At 41.5% G+C, this 15,788-nt stretch overlaps 1 protein-coding gene across 1 annotated transcript; it reads right to left on the bottom strand.

The window, feature by feature from the left end:
- Nucleotides 1–701: 701 nt before the first annotated feature.
- LOC138962739 (uncharacterized) lies at nucleotides 702–15,265 on the bottom strand. The gene is made up of 6 exons (XM_070334679.1): nucleotides 14,929–15,265; nucleotides 5,633–5,765; nucleotides 4,182–4,342; nucleotides 3,468–3,564; nucleotides 2,366–2,541; nucleotides 702–900 (listed from the first exon to the last, which is right to left on the bottom strand). Exons 1-6 carry the CDS (start codon nucleotides 14,978–14,980, stop codon nucleotides 731–733), a joined length of 789 nt encoding a protein of 262 aa, XP_070190780.1. The 5' UTR covers nucleotides 14,981–15,265; the 3' UTR covers nucleotides 702–730.
- Nucleotides 15,266–15,788: the final 523 nt, after the last annotated feature.

Here is a 15,788-nt window from a genome sequence, read left to right as displayed (position 1 = left end):
TTAATGTACCTCTGAATCTAAACGAAACAAACGGCTGTGATTCACAAGAACTCTAGCGATGCCGGGCTTTTGACTGTTCAGAGGAACTGGCGATAGGCATAAACCGTCGTCTGCTACGAGAACCACGACCTTGCATGACCCTGCTTCCAGGCTTTTCTTTTTTCAAAACTTCGAATTGTACTGTCTTGATGAAAAAAGAATTCTTTTATGATTTAAGAATGTTCGTGTAACAAGCTGTCAATTTTTTATTTAGATTTTAAAAGTTAGGTCTAGCGCCAAAACGCACCACGGTCCGATTATGTTATCAGACAATCCGCAAAATGAATTCTTTAAAAAATGCTCGCTCTTTACATAGGGCACCTGGGATGTTCCCGTTCGGTGAGCGTTCAAATGGAAGGGTGTTTGTAATGTGTGTAAAAGCCTGACAGTATCTGTGATAGTTTACGGGAGGCTTACTGTGCCTTTAAACTGGCATGCTTTGAAATGGTTATGTCACCCATAAAACAAGTTTCTTGTTGTTGAAAGCATCACAAAATATCAAATAGTATGCTCTGCAAAGAGAGAGGACACTTTTTGTATAAATAATATGATCATGTTATTTTCAGTTTCCGTTAATTTTATCTGAGAGGACCTACATGAGTTTTTATGTAGCTCAAACATTTTGAAAACCAGGATGTACAAGCATAACAAGAACTCGTCGATTTGTTTTTGTTATCAGATGGAGATTTTATTATCTAAAATCATAGGACTTGCTCCTCCGTTTGCACACGAGACAGCGAGGCGGGCGAACTGGCTCGATGTACTTCTTGAAGCAGTCCAGGCACGAGTAGCAATGTCCACATTCAAGAATGCATACTTGGACCTCCTCACATCTGCAGAAAACGCATAGGTAGTCGTCCTCTGGAAATGACCGAAAGCGAGATACTCGGTTACATCTGGTGGTTTAATTCCCTTCCACAAATCAGAAAAAGAAGGGTGTTTCGTATTTGTTCTTTGACGATCACTATGACTATGCTTTTTGCAAGTCTTCATATATATGTTCTGCGCGAACTTAGAATCCGGTTTCATTCTAGAATGGACCGGGTCCAGGTTGGAATTCTAACCCTGCGCAAGTACAGGGGTGCCATTCTAGAATGAAACCCTTGAATAAAGGGGGCCGTAATGTTTGTAGGTAAGACAGAGTTGTCTTCCCTTGAATTATCTCCACCTACACCTTCCCTTTGATAAAATGGGGCTGATTTGTCTACCCCTGAAAAAAATCCTTTGGCGATCTTGCGATGTCATGTCATGTCAAGAAAGTTGACACTCCTGAGTACGCAATAAACAAAGGCAGACCATAGCAAGGGGGACTACCAGGGCGGTAATGTTTGCAGGGCAGTTGTTTTTGTGATGAGAGCCGGTTGCGGCCGCTTGCAATGTCAGCGCTGTCTCCCTCTCGGAAATGTCCGGTTTTTTGACAATTTTTTTGACAGACAGACAGACAGACAGACGGTCAGACCGACTAACTGACAGACAGACCAACAGAAGGACAGAGTGAGTTATAGAGCTGTTACAGGTTTTTAAAAAAAAGTTGACATTATATCTTCACAATTCAGAAGACCAACTTCATGTATATGAATAAGATTAAAAGTTACAAGCGAGATCGGCAAAACACTGTCAGTCCGGAAATTTCCGTTCGTAGCGATCAGTGCTGAGTGTCTCTCAAAACCGTAATCACTTTCAGAACATCACAATCCCAATTCACGATGTCTTTGAGTAAAGTGTAAAAAACCCGGAAAAAAAACCCAACCAAACACACACAAAACAAAAACAAACAGAAAATCCACATTTGTGGCTTTGGCTGTGTGATAGTCTAACTGAAATGACTATTCCAACTTGGACCCAAATTCCAACCTTGCGCACGGCCGATTCTAGAATGGACCAGCAACAAGGGTTTCATTCTAGAATGGCACCCCTGTACTTGCGCAGGGTTAGAATTCCAACCTGGACCCGGTCCATTCTAGAATGAAACCGGATTCTAAGTTCGCGCAGAACATATATATATATATAGTACATGTTTTGACACATGGAAGCTCTGTATGAGCTGTCTAACACAGCACATTCACTGACACGATTACAAAATTAAACTTCCAAAAAACCCTGCATCTATCTGACTGATGAGAAGTTGTACAATTTTTTAGTAAACAATATGATTGGTATTTTGATACCAGCACTGGAAGTATGTGAATGCATTTAGCAGAGAACAGAGCATACTTGCATGGCTTTATATTTAGTCTGCCTAACATTGCATTACATCCGCTGGTGTTGTTTTGTCAAGTCTGGTAATTAAAAAAGAATAAAATGAGAATCAACAGTCACTGCTTACCTGTAAACAGGCTTGAGCTAAGACTGTCTAGTATGGGCCGGCGCCTAAGCCTTTCTTTCTGAGTCTCACTGGCCTGCCTTAGCAGCTCCTCTGCGGTGGTCTGTGTGGGGAGACCAGTCCTGTTTAGTTCTTCCAGATCCAGCACCAGACCTTCCAGCTCATCCGGTAAGTCATGCCTGTTTGAAGCAGATGATCACATTTTTAAACTTCCAAGAGAGAAAAAAAGAATTGATTATAAATAAAGAATTTTGATTAATTGGTGCACAAAAATCGTTATTGACTGATGTTGACAACTTCTTTTTTTGTGCAATCAATCGAATACTAATAGCAATGCTTTTCAAAACACAACTTATTTGCAACCTCCTGATAACACCCTATTGGAATTTGTGACAGGTTGTGCAGTATTTGTTAAAGTTAACAGAAACCATTGGTTATAATTAGTAATTTGACTTCAGGCGTAGTCGATTTCGGTTTTAAAAATGGTAAATTTGATGAACACTTTTGAAGACGGAACTGTAAAAGTTCACACACTTTCAGGGCCTGATGGCCTCTCGACATAGTGACAGTCTGGTTGACTCATGTCAAGCTGCAAGGGCATAGTTGGGACTGTATCCTGTGCGTTGGAATAAACATGTATCGATTGAACATTAGATTTCCTTTCTTTGATGATATCAGAGGTTGACTAAAACTCATACTTAGGCAGCTGGACCAGACAAGAGAATGCAGCAATGTGTGCGCACTATCGTAAAACATAACAGAAATTCAAACTAAGCGAGATTTTATACATATATGTATAATATCTCGTTTAGTTGGAATTTCTGTACATTTTAGATTGTACTTTTGAAAAACATATTACATTTGACACAGGTTACCGACAGCCGGCCGTGATTGTTTAACTCGTCTGCTATAGCGCGATTTCAGAGGCCGTCTCGGTCAGTGTCAAATGCCATCTACTGTTTGGTGCTGCTTGGTAGATTTTTCTCCGGTATTCTATGCCACTACGGCGAATATATTCAATGAAACTGAACGAAATCACAGCTAACGAACTTAACAAAGGTGACTCTAATTTGACTTAGGAGACACAAACATAGTTCCATCAAACCTGGAGGGCTGTGGCTGCACCGATGAACGCTGACCCGCCGACCTTCTCTGACTGCATTCAGCTGTGACGTCAGCTATTGCATCTGACGATTTTTGGCCTGCAACGAGAAAGGATAGGCATGAGTATGACAGCTGAAAAGTTATTTTACAGGAAGCGCTGATGAGCAGAAACATTTACCTTGTTTAAGTTCACAGTTAATCAGACTGAACAAATGAAAGCTAGTTACCAAGCGCGCATGCAGGTAGAACCGAACCCATGAGCTGCAAGTGTTAACCACACATTAGTCTCGACACACTGATACGCTAGGGGTTTGGGTTTTTAAGGACTTTAATGGACCATGGCAAGTTTTCAAGGACTTTCAATGACTTGAAATTGACCCCTGCAAATCATAAAACTTTCAAGGATACCAAGCACCTGTACGAACCCTGTCAATGATTGCATCGCGTGGTCGTGTTATTACACACTGGATGATATGTCCATGTTGCGTGCGGAGATGTACATACAAGTAACAAAACCCTTGTTTTTCCAGACACCACTGGTCAATTTGTGGGGGTTTGCGTCTACAAGGAACTAGGCCGATGCCCTTAGACTATATACAGTTTTTGACCCAAAGTAAGGGGGTGGGTGTTTGTTCGATACTTGCAATTATAATAAGGTACAACTCGTAGGTTTATCGACTTGAATAAGATAACTGACGCACAAAAAACGACTTACAAACTTGAACTGGAGCTTCTGACAGTAGTTCCTGGAACTCAGGATCATCGAGAAAATGGTTGTCGGTGATGGCACGGCCACGGACGTTCACACGAGCTGTCGCTGCATCTTGATCAGAGGTTCCACATACGTCTTCCTCTTTCGGCTGCCCGTGTCTGGTGCTGCAAACGCCCCACATAAAACTCCGTCTGTATATTGTATGAACAGCAAGACTGGCCTGGGCCTTACTTTTAAAAGAGCACCCTGGCATAACTGGATGGAATAAGGGACAAGGGCAAAAACAATCATGTAATAAAGTATTTCTTATAGTTCCAAGTGTTCTTGTTACAATCTAATTAAAGTGTGAATCGTCAATTTAAGTAAAATGTCAAACATAATTGCTAAAGTGCAGCGTTTTTTTCTTTCTCATGATACCCCTAAACAATGACGCAAAAAGTCCCGTTTTTGACCGCTCTTACGATCGACACCTGCATCAGTAGGATTAGCATAGCACACAAAATACGCAAGGTATAGCTAAACAAAACAATCTGTCCAGGGTAGATAATTGATTTGACTTCTTTCTCGTATGTCAAAGCTGCAAAGGTTTGCCTATTGTGATTTTTTGTCGATTTTTCATTCGGCCCTTCCGTTTTTGTCTGGTCGATTTTGAGGGTACCCTTATTTGAGCGGTGGTCACGCGATCCCTGTAAAAAAAATCTTTAATCCAAAAGGTGATCCTGATAGTTATGTGAACGACCTAGCTTAACTGGCATACAAACTTATAATGAAATGACACAGGAATTGATGCTTTAATTTGGGTTCGTAATGTGTTGCAATAATTGTGTTGCCAAGTTTAGTTTTATATCCTTTCCTCTGGGGTCAGTTTAGCAATGATTTCCAAATCACAAATTAAACATTTAGTTTTTGACAAAACTGCAGATCGCTTACTTCCCTCCGGTGTTACACGCTGCTTGTGTTCTCACAAATCATGGACGTTATCTAGTTTTTTGTAGAAACCGGATATAACTTTACTGTGACGTACTTTTGGCCTTTGGCTTTAAAATTACTCCAATTTATTAAAAAGCAGGACAAAAAATAACCTTTGATTTCTCAAAGAAACCTTATCTTTAATGTTAAAGGCAATAGTTCTCGTCTCTCACAGTCCAGGAGAGATAACAAACAAAGAAAAAGAAAACCAATCAGACGCTGTTTACTGTTAAAGCACATCATAACACACTTTGATTCACAATTTGTAAACTTAAATAATGGCTTGAAACTTAAAAAATTTCCAGCAACAGAACAAACTTGCCTGAGCATTATGAATAAGTCAAATGAGAGTGTGCATCATAATCGCTCGCGCGTTTGCGTTTGTGTGTGTGTGTACTGTATGCATGGGTGTGTGTGTGTTCGGTGTGTGTGAGAGAGAGAGACAGAGATGGGAGGGAGGGAGAGAATAATACGGTCCCACTAACCCGGATGAACCGTGCTCCCACCAAGGCAGTTTATCTGACGTGGCATCGTCGACCTCTGATGCCGGTGGTGGTTGCTTGACACGAATGTCAGGGCTCTCACAGACTGAGCGCGGCTGTACTCTGGAGCGGCAAGCTGCAGAAGCATGGAGTGCATTGAGATTGCATAGGTTTTTGTATTGCCTATTTCAAGCAAACAGCTACAAGAAAGAGAAAACAAGCATTGACCCTAACGGGCACAATATCTGCCGTGGTGACACGGGGGTGGGACATGGATACCGTCTCTGGGTCTGCACAAACAGTTGACCCATGACCTACCCGGATTCTAATTCGCGACCTTAAGTCAGTCATGTTTCAAACCATACTGATAGAGAGAGAGAAAAAGAGACAGACAGACAGAGGGAAAGAGAGAGAGAGAGCGTGGTGACAGTACGGGGGTGGGACATGAATACCGTTTCTGGGTCTGCACGAACAGTTGACCCGTGTCCAACCCGGGCCGAATTCCAATAATTTAGCGTCAAAAACGCTTCGAATCGTGTTCCTGCGCGACCGAACACTTCCCGATGTGTGCAGTTAGTTAGAAAACCGCTTTCTTACCGTCTTCAACAATGTTTGGTTTATTTCGGAATCTTCTAAGGCCGTAATCCGCCGATTTTTGTGCCTGAAGCGACGCATTTCTTCCCCAAAACGACCCGCCATTGTGTCTCGTTTTCTTCGCGAGACTGGCGGAACTCTTGGCTTATGAATACATTTTTCGTGACGTCATACAGTGTCAAGATGGCGAGTGCTCACGCAAAACTGTTTCAAACCATACTGAGAAAGAAAGAGAGAGAGAGGTCAGCAACAAGAACCCCGTCGCGATATAACTTTCGTGGTTGAAAACGACGTAAAACTCCAAAGAAAGAAAGAAAGCAACAGGAACACCAACACAAGGAACTCAGTGATGCAAATCAAACATTTAGTTAGCAAAAGATCACTTGTATGAACCATGTGTAACCGAGTGCCGAAACACTACGATCACCTCGTGAAGCGAAGTGCAATCAAACAGGATTGAGAGCTAATTTCTTAGCCCTATAAAAACTGTTATGCAAACCCGAAGGTTTCCATGAACATACAGACAATCGGAAACCACCAGACCCCATCACAAACAGAATTCTACAATCCACCGGTGTTGACTTAAAGGCCAACAACTCGGGTGCAGAGTCTGCTGTGAAAGGAGCGGTAGCCTCCCCTGTTTGAATGAACTTCGTCCCGAAGTTCCGAACCGGGGGACCACTGTCCATCCCAAGTTCGCAGAATGGGAACAGCACGAAAATGTTCAGTGGTCATATTATGCCATTACCTGAACATATCATGCCGAGTCCCATCCTGCTCGCAGCGCCAGATGTAACCGAGTGCCGAAACACTACGATCACCTCGGGAAGCGAAGTGCAATCAAACAGGATTGAAAATGTTAGAGCTAATTTCTTAGCCCTATAAAAACTGTTATGCAAACCCGAAGGTTTCCATGAACATACAGACAATCGGAAACCACCAGACTCCATCACAAACAGAACTCTACAATAACCGGTGTTGACTGTGAAAGGAGCGGTAGCCTCCCCTGGGCGCACATGCATCACTTTATCAAAGTAGTGATACTAATACAAATTTGCCTTATAATTGTAAGAACAAGTTTTACAAAAAGAAATAATTATGCACATTTAACTTTATATATTTTCTATTTAAACAGCAGAACAAAAAATAACTCTCCACGATCACTTTGATCTTCAATCAATCAATCAATATGAGGCTTATATCGCGCGTATTCTGTAGGTACAGTTCTAAACGCAGGGATTTATTTATTTATTTTTATTTTATGCAATTTATATCGCGCAGGGATTTATTTAAGCCGTGTGAGACGGAATTTTTTTTTACACAATACATCACGCGTTCACATCGGCCAGCATATCCTACTTTTCACGGCCTATTATTCCAAGTCACAAGGGTATTTTGGTGGACATTTTTATCTATGCCTATACAATTTTGCCAGGAAAGACCCTTTTGTCAATCGTGGGATCTTTAACGTGCACACCCCAATGTAGTGTACACGAAGGGTTCTCGGTTTTTCGTCTCATCCGAAAGACTAGCACTTGATCGGCTGTTCCGATGGCCCCTTTTTTGCTGCTTTAGCTGGCCAGGCAGACCGCGCAAAGTATAGCACCGAGCCCTTACCGCTTCCAGCTGCAGGCTGTAACCTAACACCTCAGCCCAGCCCTATCTGAGAACTTTCCCTCTTATTTCCTTCTTGCGTGCGTGTGTCCGGGGAAGTGCTGTGTGTGTTTTTTCACAATTTGGTGTGTTTAAATCATCTTCGCTCTGGACTGCAAGTTGTGTTTGTGTTCATACTCTGGAATTTTGTCTATGAATGGTTGTTCCTTGAAGTGAAAGAGAAATGGGGCACGCTCTCCATTGTGTTTTATTTCTAGGAGGATGTGATTAGGTGTTGCTTCTCTCTTTCTGAATTTTTTACTCATAATATGACTTGGACATATCCACGATGTGTGGTGTTAAAAAATGTTACCCTGCGTCAACATTCAAGTTTTAATTACCTTCAAACTTTGGATTTCATTGAGTGAATGGTATTTCTATCCAACAGAAGGAAAATGGGGCTAGCTCTGCCTTGTGTTTTATTTCTATGAGGATTTTTCTAATCAGGTGTTGTTTCTCTCTTTGATACTAGTACTTATAGTACGATGTGGACATATCTGCGATGTGTGTTGTTATAAAATGTTACCCGGCGGCCAAACCCCACTTTCAGTTACCTTCAAACTTTGGATTTTATTGTGTGAATGAAAGTTCTATCACACAGAAGTGAAACATGATTGTGTGTTTTATTTCCTGGACGTTTAAACCTGCTTGTACTTATTGGCTTGTGTGTCGCTTCCCACATTTCTCGTAGCTGGAGTACTGTGAGTATGGCTTCACAGGCGCATGTAGAAAGCCTTCACTTTGAGAGACTCCAAGCTCTCTGCAGAATATGTGGAGAAAGATCGAAGAGAAAGTACGACTCTAACCCAGCAAAATTGTGCATAAAGTATGAGTCGGATCTAGCAAGGTTTTACGGCCTAAACATCGCAGAAGAAACGAATGCCGATTTTTTCTCACGGACTTTCTGTTCCAAATGTTATCATGTGGCGGTATTCGCCAAAACGGTCAAGTGTTATCCCCTCAGAAAATGACTTAAAATCATCAGAGAACTGACACTAGTATTGGTTGGAGCAGAGGAGCAGACAATCGAGACCCTCTAATGGTTGTGTGCCAGTGTTTAATACACGGATTCTATCAATTGGATTACCTAACCAGGATGGAGTAGCCTTTGACTTCCCGTACGCGTAGTTACAGAATAACGGAACTCAGCTTTCGGTGAGTCAGTGTTTCATACCAGATGTGTGTGTGTGTGTCTATATTCATGTGACAGATACCGTGGCCTCATTCTTCAATCCTCTCTCTCTCTCTCTTCTTTCTCATTCAAACGCACGCACGCACGCAAGAACGTACGCACGTCGCACGCACGCGCGCCCGCACACACACACTGGCACGCACCGCTGACGCACAAACCACGTACACACACACTGACTGTCGGCAAGCATCTCTTTTTGTTTGTTTCACCCTTATTTATTGTGTTTTCAGTATTTGTGTTTATTTTATGCTTGACTTGTCTGTTTTATTTTAATGTTTGCTATCCACATCGTGTGATAAATGTTTCTCCTCTCCGAGTCAGTGTAGTTTCTGCACGCCGTTTTGGTAATCCTTATTTTTTTAACTGGTGTATTGTGCGCGATTTGCGGATTTGTTTGTATTCCATTCATATGCTGTTGAAGTGTTGTGGGCGTTATTGTCTGTATATGTTATGTTGTGTCTATGTACGCCTACAAGAATTTGCATTCGCGCTCTGCCAGTACAAGTCCGAACTTTATTGGGTGTGCCTGTGGTCTGCTGGTAGGCGAGCACAGATAATGAACATTCCTCCAGTAAGCCGCCGCTGCTAGGTAGAGTAAAGCGCTTCTTTGGTCTCTGGCAACGTTGAACTGCGCTGATATGCCTCGCAGCACAACACAAACGGCAATGCGCAGACAAAGTCTTTGGTAGTGCGGGCTAACAGTCTGCAAGCAGTGATATCGCGCCGCTGGCTATTTTTACCACTCCCCATCGCGGGCCTTAAAAACAAGCCAGGAACAGCCGTGTTAATTAATTAATTGAACCCACCACCTAGGTTAGGAAAGGGGGGAGAAAATTGCTAACGCCCTGACCCAGGGTCAAACTCGCAACCTCTCGCTTCCGAGCGCAAGTGCGTTACCACTCGGCCACCCAGTCCTCATAATCTTAATGTCAAGTCTATCTGAAAATAATATATACAGCCAACACTATCTTGAATTACAGTGTTTTTCAAAACTTTTAGTCAAAACTGGCTTAATGTTGAAAGCATAAATCCAAAAACAAAGAGACTGCCAACGTTTCAAAATTCAGAATAAAAAAACAAGAAAGGTAGGTTGTTGGAACGTTTGTTATTGACAAAACAATACGTTACATTCACAAATTATCGACCCGACGGTCTTTACAGCGCACAGACACACTGATGGTAAAAGAACAGTCACACACACACACACACAGCGGCGGTGTAAGTACCACTGTATAAGTACCAGTTAACAGAAACAGTGGGTGGGTCGAATAGTCCTATGGTAATGTGGGATAGCTCAAAAGAACGGCAAGAAATTCTTCTTTCGAAATACATTGTATTTTGTTTCCAATAAACTGCACAATTGTTGAGAGAGAGAGTGTATTGACAATATTTTAGCAAATTGACAGTTGACTCCGTTCGAGAGATGGGTCATCATTGGTGCCCTAATGACCTATTATGTTCATCAAGTTACATGATTCAAATGAAGGATAGTATTACTACACAGAGAACTTAAAAGTATACACATTTCATTATTTATACACGCGACGCGTGCATACATGAGGGCCCCAAAGGGTTTAAAATCGTGATCGTGATTGTCGTTTTTTGACCTTTCTGTGACCGTGATTGCCGAAATTTCCATTTCTGTGATCGTGATGGGACTTTGCCCGTGATCCGTGATGACAAAAAAAATCAAGTCTCGTGATCGTGATCGTCATTTGTTTTCGTGATCGTGATGGGCATTATTGCAAAGCATTTTATTTTCAACACATTTTTCACAGCTACATCACTCTATGATCCTCTATTCGTCAAGGTGTTTGTGATCGTGAAAACAAAAATCAAGGTAACTGTGATCGTGAAAGCTAAAATTTCCCTTCCCGTGATCGTGATGATACCCCCCCTTTGGGGCCCTCAGAAATCGCCAAAGAAGAATGCATTTTGCGTCAAAGCCAAATCGGGGGTGGGGGAGATAAACCCACCATAGTGTACGTCAGAATAATCTTGTGGTAACGTGGGATAGCTCGAAAGAACGGCTATAAAGTCTACTTTTGAACTGCATTGTACTTTATTTCCAATATGCTGCACAATTTTGCAGAGAAAAACTTTATCGAAGATATTTCGGCAAATCGACAGTTCGCACCGTTCGAGATATGGTGGGTGCACGCGTGCCTTTACTGTGGTCAGAGTGTTGTGGTTATTGTCGTTCTGATTGTTGTGTATCGTGCAGAAATCATTGTTGTCAACATACGCGAAAACAACGATATCTTAGCTTAAGAAATAACGCCACAGTTGATCACCAAATTGCATTACAGTTTACGGACCGACCAAAAGCTTGTACAGAACACGGTGGGGGTACCCTTTAAAATTAAGGTAGAAAACATAGCAGTCCGCAAAATATTTCTTAGTAACGTCAAAGTTCGTGTTCTATACACCCTAAGGGTCCACAAAATCACTATGACATTTTTAACAGGGGGGGGGGGGGGGGGGGGGGGTGAAACACTTCTGGACTCAGCTCATGGACTATAGCCTTCTGTTCAATCCTAACCTCCTTCCCTCTCTGCATCTAAATAACTACGGGGTTTCCTAACCTAGCAAAATATCAGGGGCAAACGCTGACTCAGTAACTGGCAAAAACTGCTGTCTCACCGAACCGAAAGAGAAACAAACAGTAACTCTAAACTACATGGGGAACATGAGATTTATTTCCCAGGTGTTTGTGAATGAAAACTCGTGAAAATTATGACAATAATCCTTGTCATCATTTTCACGAGTTTTCATTCACAAACACCTGGGAAATAAATCTCATGTTCCCCATGCAATAAATCCCCGGTTACCATAGTTGCAGGAAGCAGGTTATACATGGATAATCAAAAGCAAACCCAATAGAAACGCTCGGGGATTCTTCGGCTCTTTTCATTGGCGTTTCCCCAGACCTAGACAGACGACACTGCTTTGCAAAGTTCCAAAAACGAACTGGCAAACTGGCAAAAGTAAACAAAAAACAAAACTACTTCATGAAAGGTCATAAATTCATCACAAACAAATTAAACCTAGCGATATGTTTTGTCTTCTTACAAAGTCATGGAGTGCGTGTATCTGTGTTTCGATACACAGACGTTCGGAGAAACACGAACGTCAAGTTCAAGTCAAACCAATTGTCATGAAGTGGTATATGAAATTAGAGAAGTTACTTTTACTAATGCTATCCCTATCTATTTAAACTGCCTCCTTTCACTCTAATTCAATACACTCCACACACACAATTTGGAGGATACAGACTTATTATTTATCCTCACAAAAAAGCAATACACATTCTTCACATCAATAACAGAAATACCAAATTTCCACTCACAAAGTTCTCACAGTTCATATAATACTATTGTAATCACTTAATACACGTGATTCCATAGTATAAATGCGGGCGCAGTTTGACACTATTTGGTCCATATTGATAAGCTACGCGCTCCAAAAAGGAGCGCGCAGTGACTGCGGGCGAATAAACTGCGCCCTCCTTTTTGGAGCGCGAATTAAATGCGGGCGAATCTTAAGAAATGTGATTTGATTGGCTAACTATTTTTACCAGCCAATCAATCCTTAACTTGAGCGCTCATTTTAGGCGCCCTCACTTATTTCGCCCTCATTAAAGGCAGAGTAAGCCTCCCGTAAACCATCACAGATACGGTCAGGCTTTTACACACAGTACAAACACCCTTTCATTTAAACACTCACCAATTGAGAACATCCTAGGTGCCCTCCGTAAAGAGCGAACAATTTTCAAAGAATTTATTTTTGCGTGGTTTATCTTACCCCTGAGCCATCGTGAACCCGTGTGATCCAGTTTTCCCTTTTCACAATGCAGTCGTCATAGTTAGTCATTTGAATGCGACTCGACGTGAGCTTATCTACAATAGCACGTTTTTTTATGCACGAAACAACGGCTGTGGTTCACAAGAACTCTAGCGATGGCTTTTGACTGTTGAGAGGAACGGCGATTTGCACTGATAAACCGGCCGTCGTCTGCTACGACCCTTGCGTGACCCTGCTTCCGGGCTTTTCTTTTTTTAAACTTTCACAACTTCAAATTGTTCTGATCTTGTCTTGATGAAAAACGAATTCTTTTATGATTAAAGAATGTTTGTGTAACAAGCTGTCAATTTATTATTTAGATTTTAAAAGTTAGGTCTAGCGCAAAAACGAGGCGCCGTTGTTGTTAAAGGCACAGTAAGCCTCCCGTAAACCATCACAGAGCTCCCCGAGCGTCTAAATACAGTACAAGCATACTTCCATTTGAACGCTCACCGAACGGGAACATCCTGGCTGCTTTCTGTCGAGCGTGAGACATTTTCAAAGAATTTATTTTCGTAGACTTGTTCCGTTAACAACAACGGCGCCTCGTTTTTGCGCTAGACCTAACTTTTAAAATCTAAATAATAAATTGACAGCTTGTTACACAAACATTCTTTAATCATAAAAGAATTCGTTTTTCATCAAGACAAGATCAGAACAATTCGAAGTTGTGAAAGTTTAAAAAAAGAAAAGCCCGGAAGCAGGGTCACGCAAGGGTCGTAGCAGACGACGGCCGGTTTATCAGTGCAAATCGCCGTTCCTCTCAACAGTCAAAAGCCATCGCTGGAGTTCTTGTGAACCACAGCCGTTGTTTCGTGCATAAAAAAAAAACGTGCTATTGTAGATAAGCTCACGTCGAGTCGCATTCAAATGACTAACTATGACGACTGCATTGTGAAAAGGGAAAACTGGATAACACGGGTTCACGATGGCTCAGGGGTAAGATAAACCACGCAAAAATAAATTCTTTGAAAATTGTTCGCTCTTTACGGAGGGCACCTAGGATGTTCTCAATTGGTGAGTGTTTAAATGAAATGGTGTTTGTACTGTGTGTAAAAGCCTGACCGTATCTGTGATGGTTTACGGGAGGCTTACTCTGCCTTTAACGGAACAAGTCTACGAAAATAAATTCTTGGAAAATGTCTCACGCTCGACAGAAAGCAGCCAGGATGTTCCCGTTCGGTGAGCGTTCAAATGGAAGTATGCTTGTACTGTATTTAGACGCTCGGGGAGCTCTGTGATGGTTTACGGGAGGCTTACTGTGCCTTTAAATGAGCGCTCCGTTTGGGCCCATTTGCCCTCTCATACAAACTCGTGAACACAATTCTGTTAAGCCAGGGCTATTTCTCGTGAATCACACGAAACCCGTGCTATCTCTTCAAACCTGTCTACGCATCAACAATCAAATTTTTTAGGGAGGTTAAAATCACGACGTATTTACAAAACTCAACCCTGTCTCCAAATACCTACTCACATCTTTGTGACACCAATTGACCCTGACACGCACATGTTGACCCGTGCACAAGACGTTGTATCGATAAATGAAGCTCAAATAAGAAATCATAATAAAAACAAAGAACATAGCAACAAGATATGCAAACATCTAACAAAGCCGAGCAAGCAGAACGACAGGTCTAATGAAAAACAAAGAGGCAATGAGTCGGAAACAAAATCGCGGTTCTTTCCTTCGCTGACAGACCAGCATTTGTGTCGTTCCTCGGGGGGCATATCGACTTTTGTTTCATATTTATTGACCGCGGTCTTCGGCCTTGGTCAATAAATATGAAACAAAAGACGATATGCTCCCCCTCAGACAGACAAAAAAGCTGGTCTGTCAACAACCCATCAAACATCTTATAATGTCATCTAAACAGATACATGAGATAACCTCATACATTCCGAGGTCTCTTCCATGTTTTCTCTGAAACTTAAACTAAAATCTACAAAATAAATGTTTTAGAGCAAAATGAAAATAGGTAAACGTTTATGGACCACCCTGCCGTGTAAGTAAGCCTACCTGCTCGCTCTGATGAGCAAATTGTGGTCGTAGCAAGGCACGCTGTGCACATGGTGCATCAACGCCGCCATTTTCTGAGCCAGGTGCAGGAGAAGAATCAGTCTTTTCCCGATCTGTATGGCCTGAACAGGCTCCGATGTCAGTTTCGCCTTACGAAGAACTGTCGGGTGTGGTTTTTTTTATCACCCATGATCAATGGTGATCAAAGGCTTATCAGTTCAATGAAACAAGTGCTTGTCGTGACTTCCCAGTTATTCCAAAATGTCGCTTGTGTCCTCGTCTGATCCCGTGTGACCACATTGATTTGGCGGGAAATAAAAATAGAATCTTCGTCATTCATATTTTTTTTTCTTTTTTTTTTTAAACCTCAGTTGCATGCAGGTTTGCTACTACAATTATTTTTTGCCTTTGTTTTTTGTTTTTGTTTTTTTTCGGTGTGTGGCTTGGAGCAAACCTTCTTCATAGGTCTTTTCTTTTCTCTGTCAAATGTGTACATTTTTAAATCAACAAACTTTATCAGTAAACTAATATGTTTAAATAAATAAATAAATAAAAATAATCATAACATAAATTTATTCCTAATTTTCAGCTCAGTTTCCTTTTTTCTTTTTTTTTCCTTCTCCCTCTTTCTTTTTTTTCTTTTTTCTTACATTTTTAAATCAACAGCTTAAAGAAAGGGTTTAAAAAAAATAAAAATATAAATAAAAAATTTAAATTTACTTCTTTTGCCCTAATCTTTTCACCTCTATCATTGATTACTTGACACCAAACAGCAGTCTAGACAGGAAGCACTGGGACTCGCCCCCAACCATGGTGTCTGTCTTTTGGGATTACATAGGAAATCGTTTGGTTAATTTTCC

The sequence above is a fragment of the Littorina saxatilis genome, linkage group LG3 (genome assembly GCF_037325665.1).
Source record: "Littorina saxatilis isolate snail1 linkage group LG3, US_GU_Lsax_2.0, whole genome shotgun sequence".
Lineage (NCBI taxonomy): Eukaryota > Metazoa > Mollusca > Gastropoda > Littorinimorpha > Littorinidae > Littorina > Littorina saxatilis.
This window is presented reverse-complemented; position numbering and strand designations above follow the sequence as displayed.

Coding starts and splice junctions, on each gene's coding strand:
- LOC138962739 (XM_070334679.1), bottom strand. CDS start 14,980: ATGTGCACAGCGTGCCTTGCTACGACCACAATTTGCTCATCAGAGCGA. Junction 4,343..5,632: donor TGGGAGCACGGTTCATCCGG/GTTAGTGGGACC, acceptor GGGCGTTTGCAG/CACCAGACACGGGCAGCCGA. Junction 901..2,365: donor TAGCTCAAGCCTGTTTACAG/GTAAGCAGTGAC, acceptor GGTCATTTCCAG/AGGACGACTACCTATGCGTT.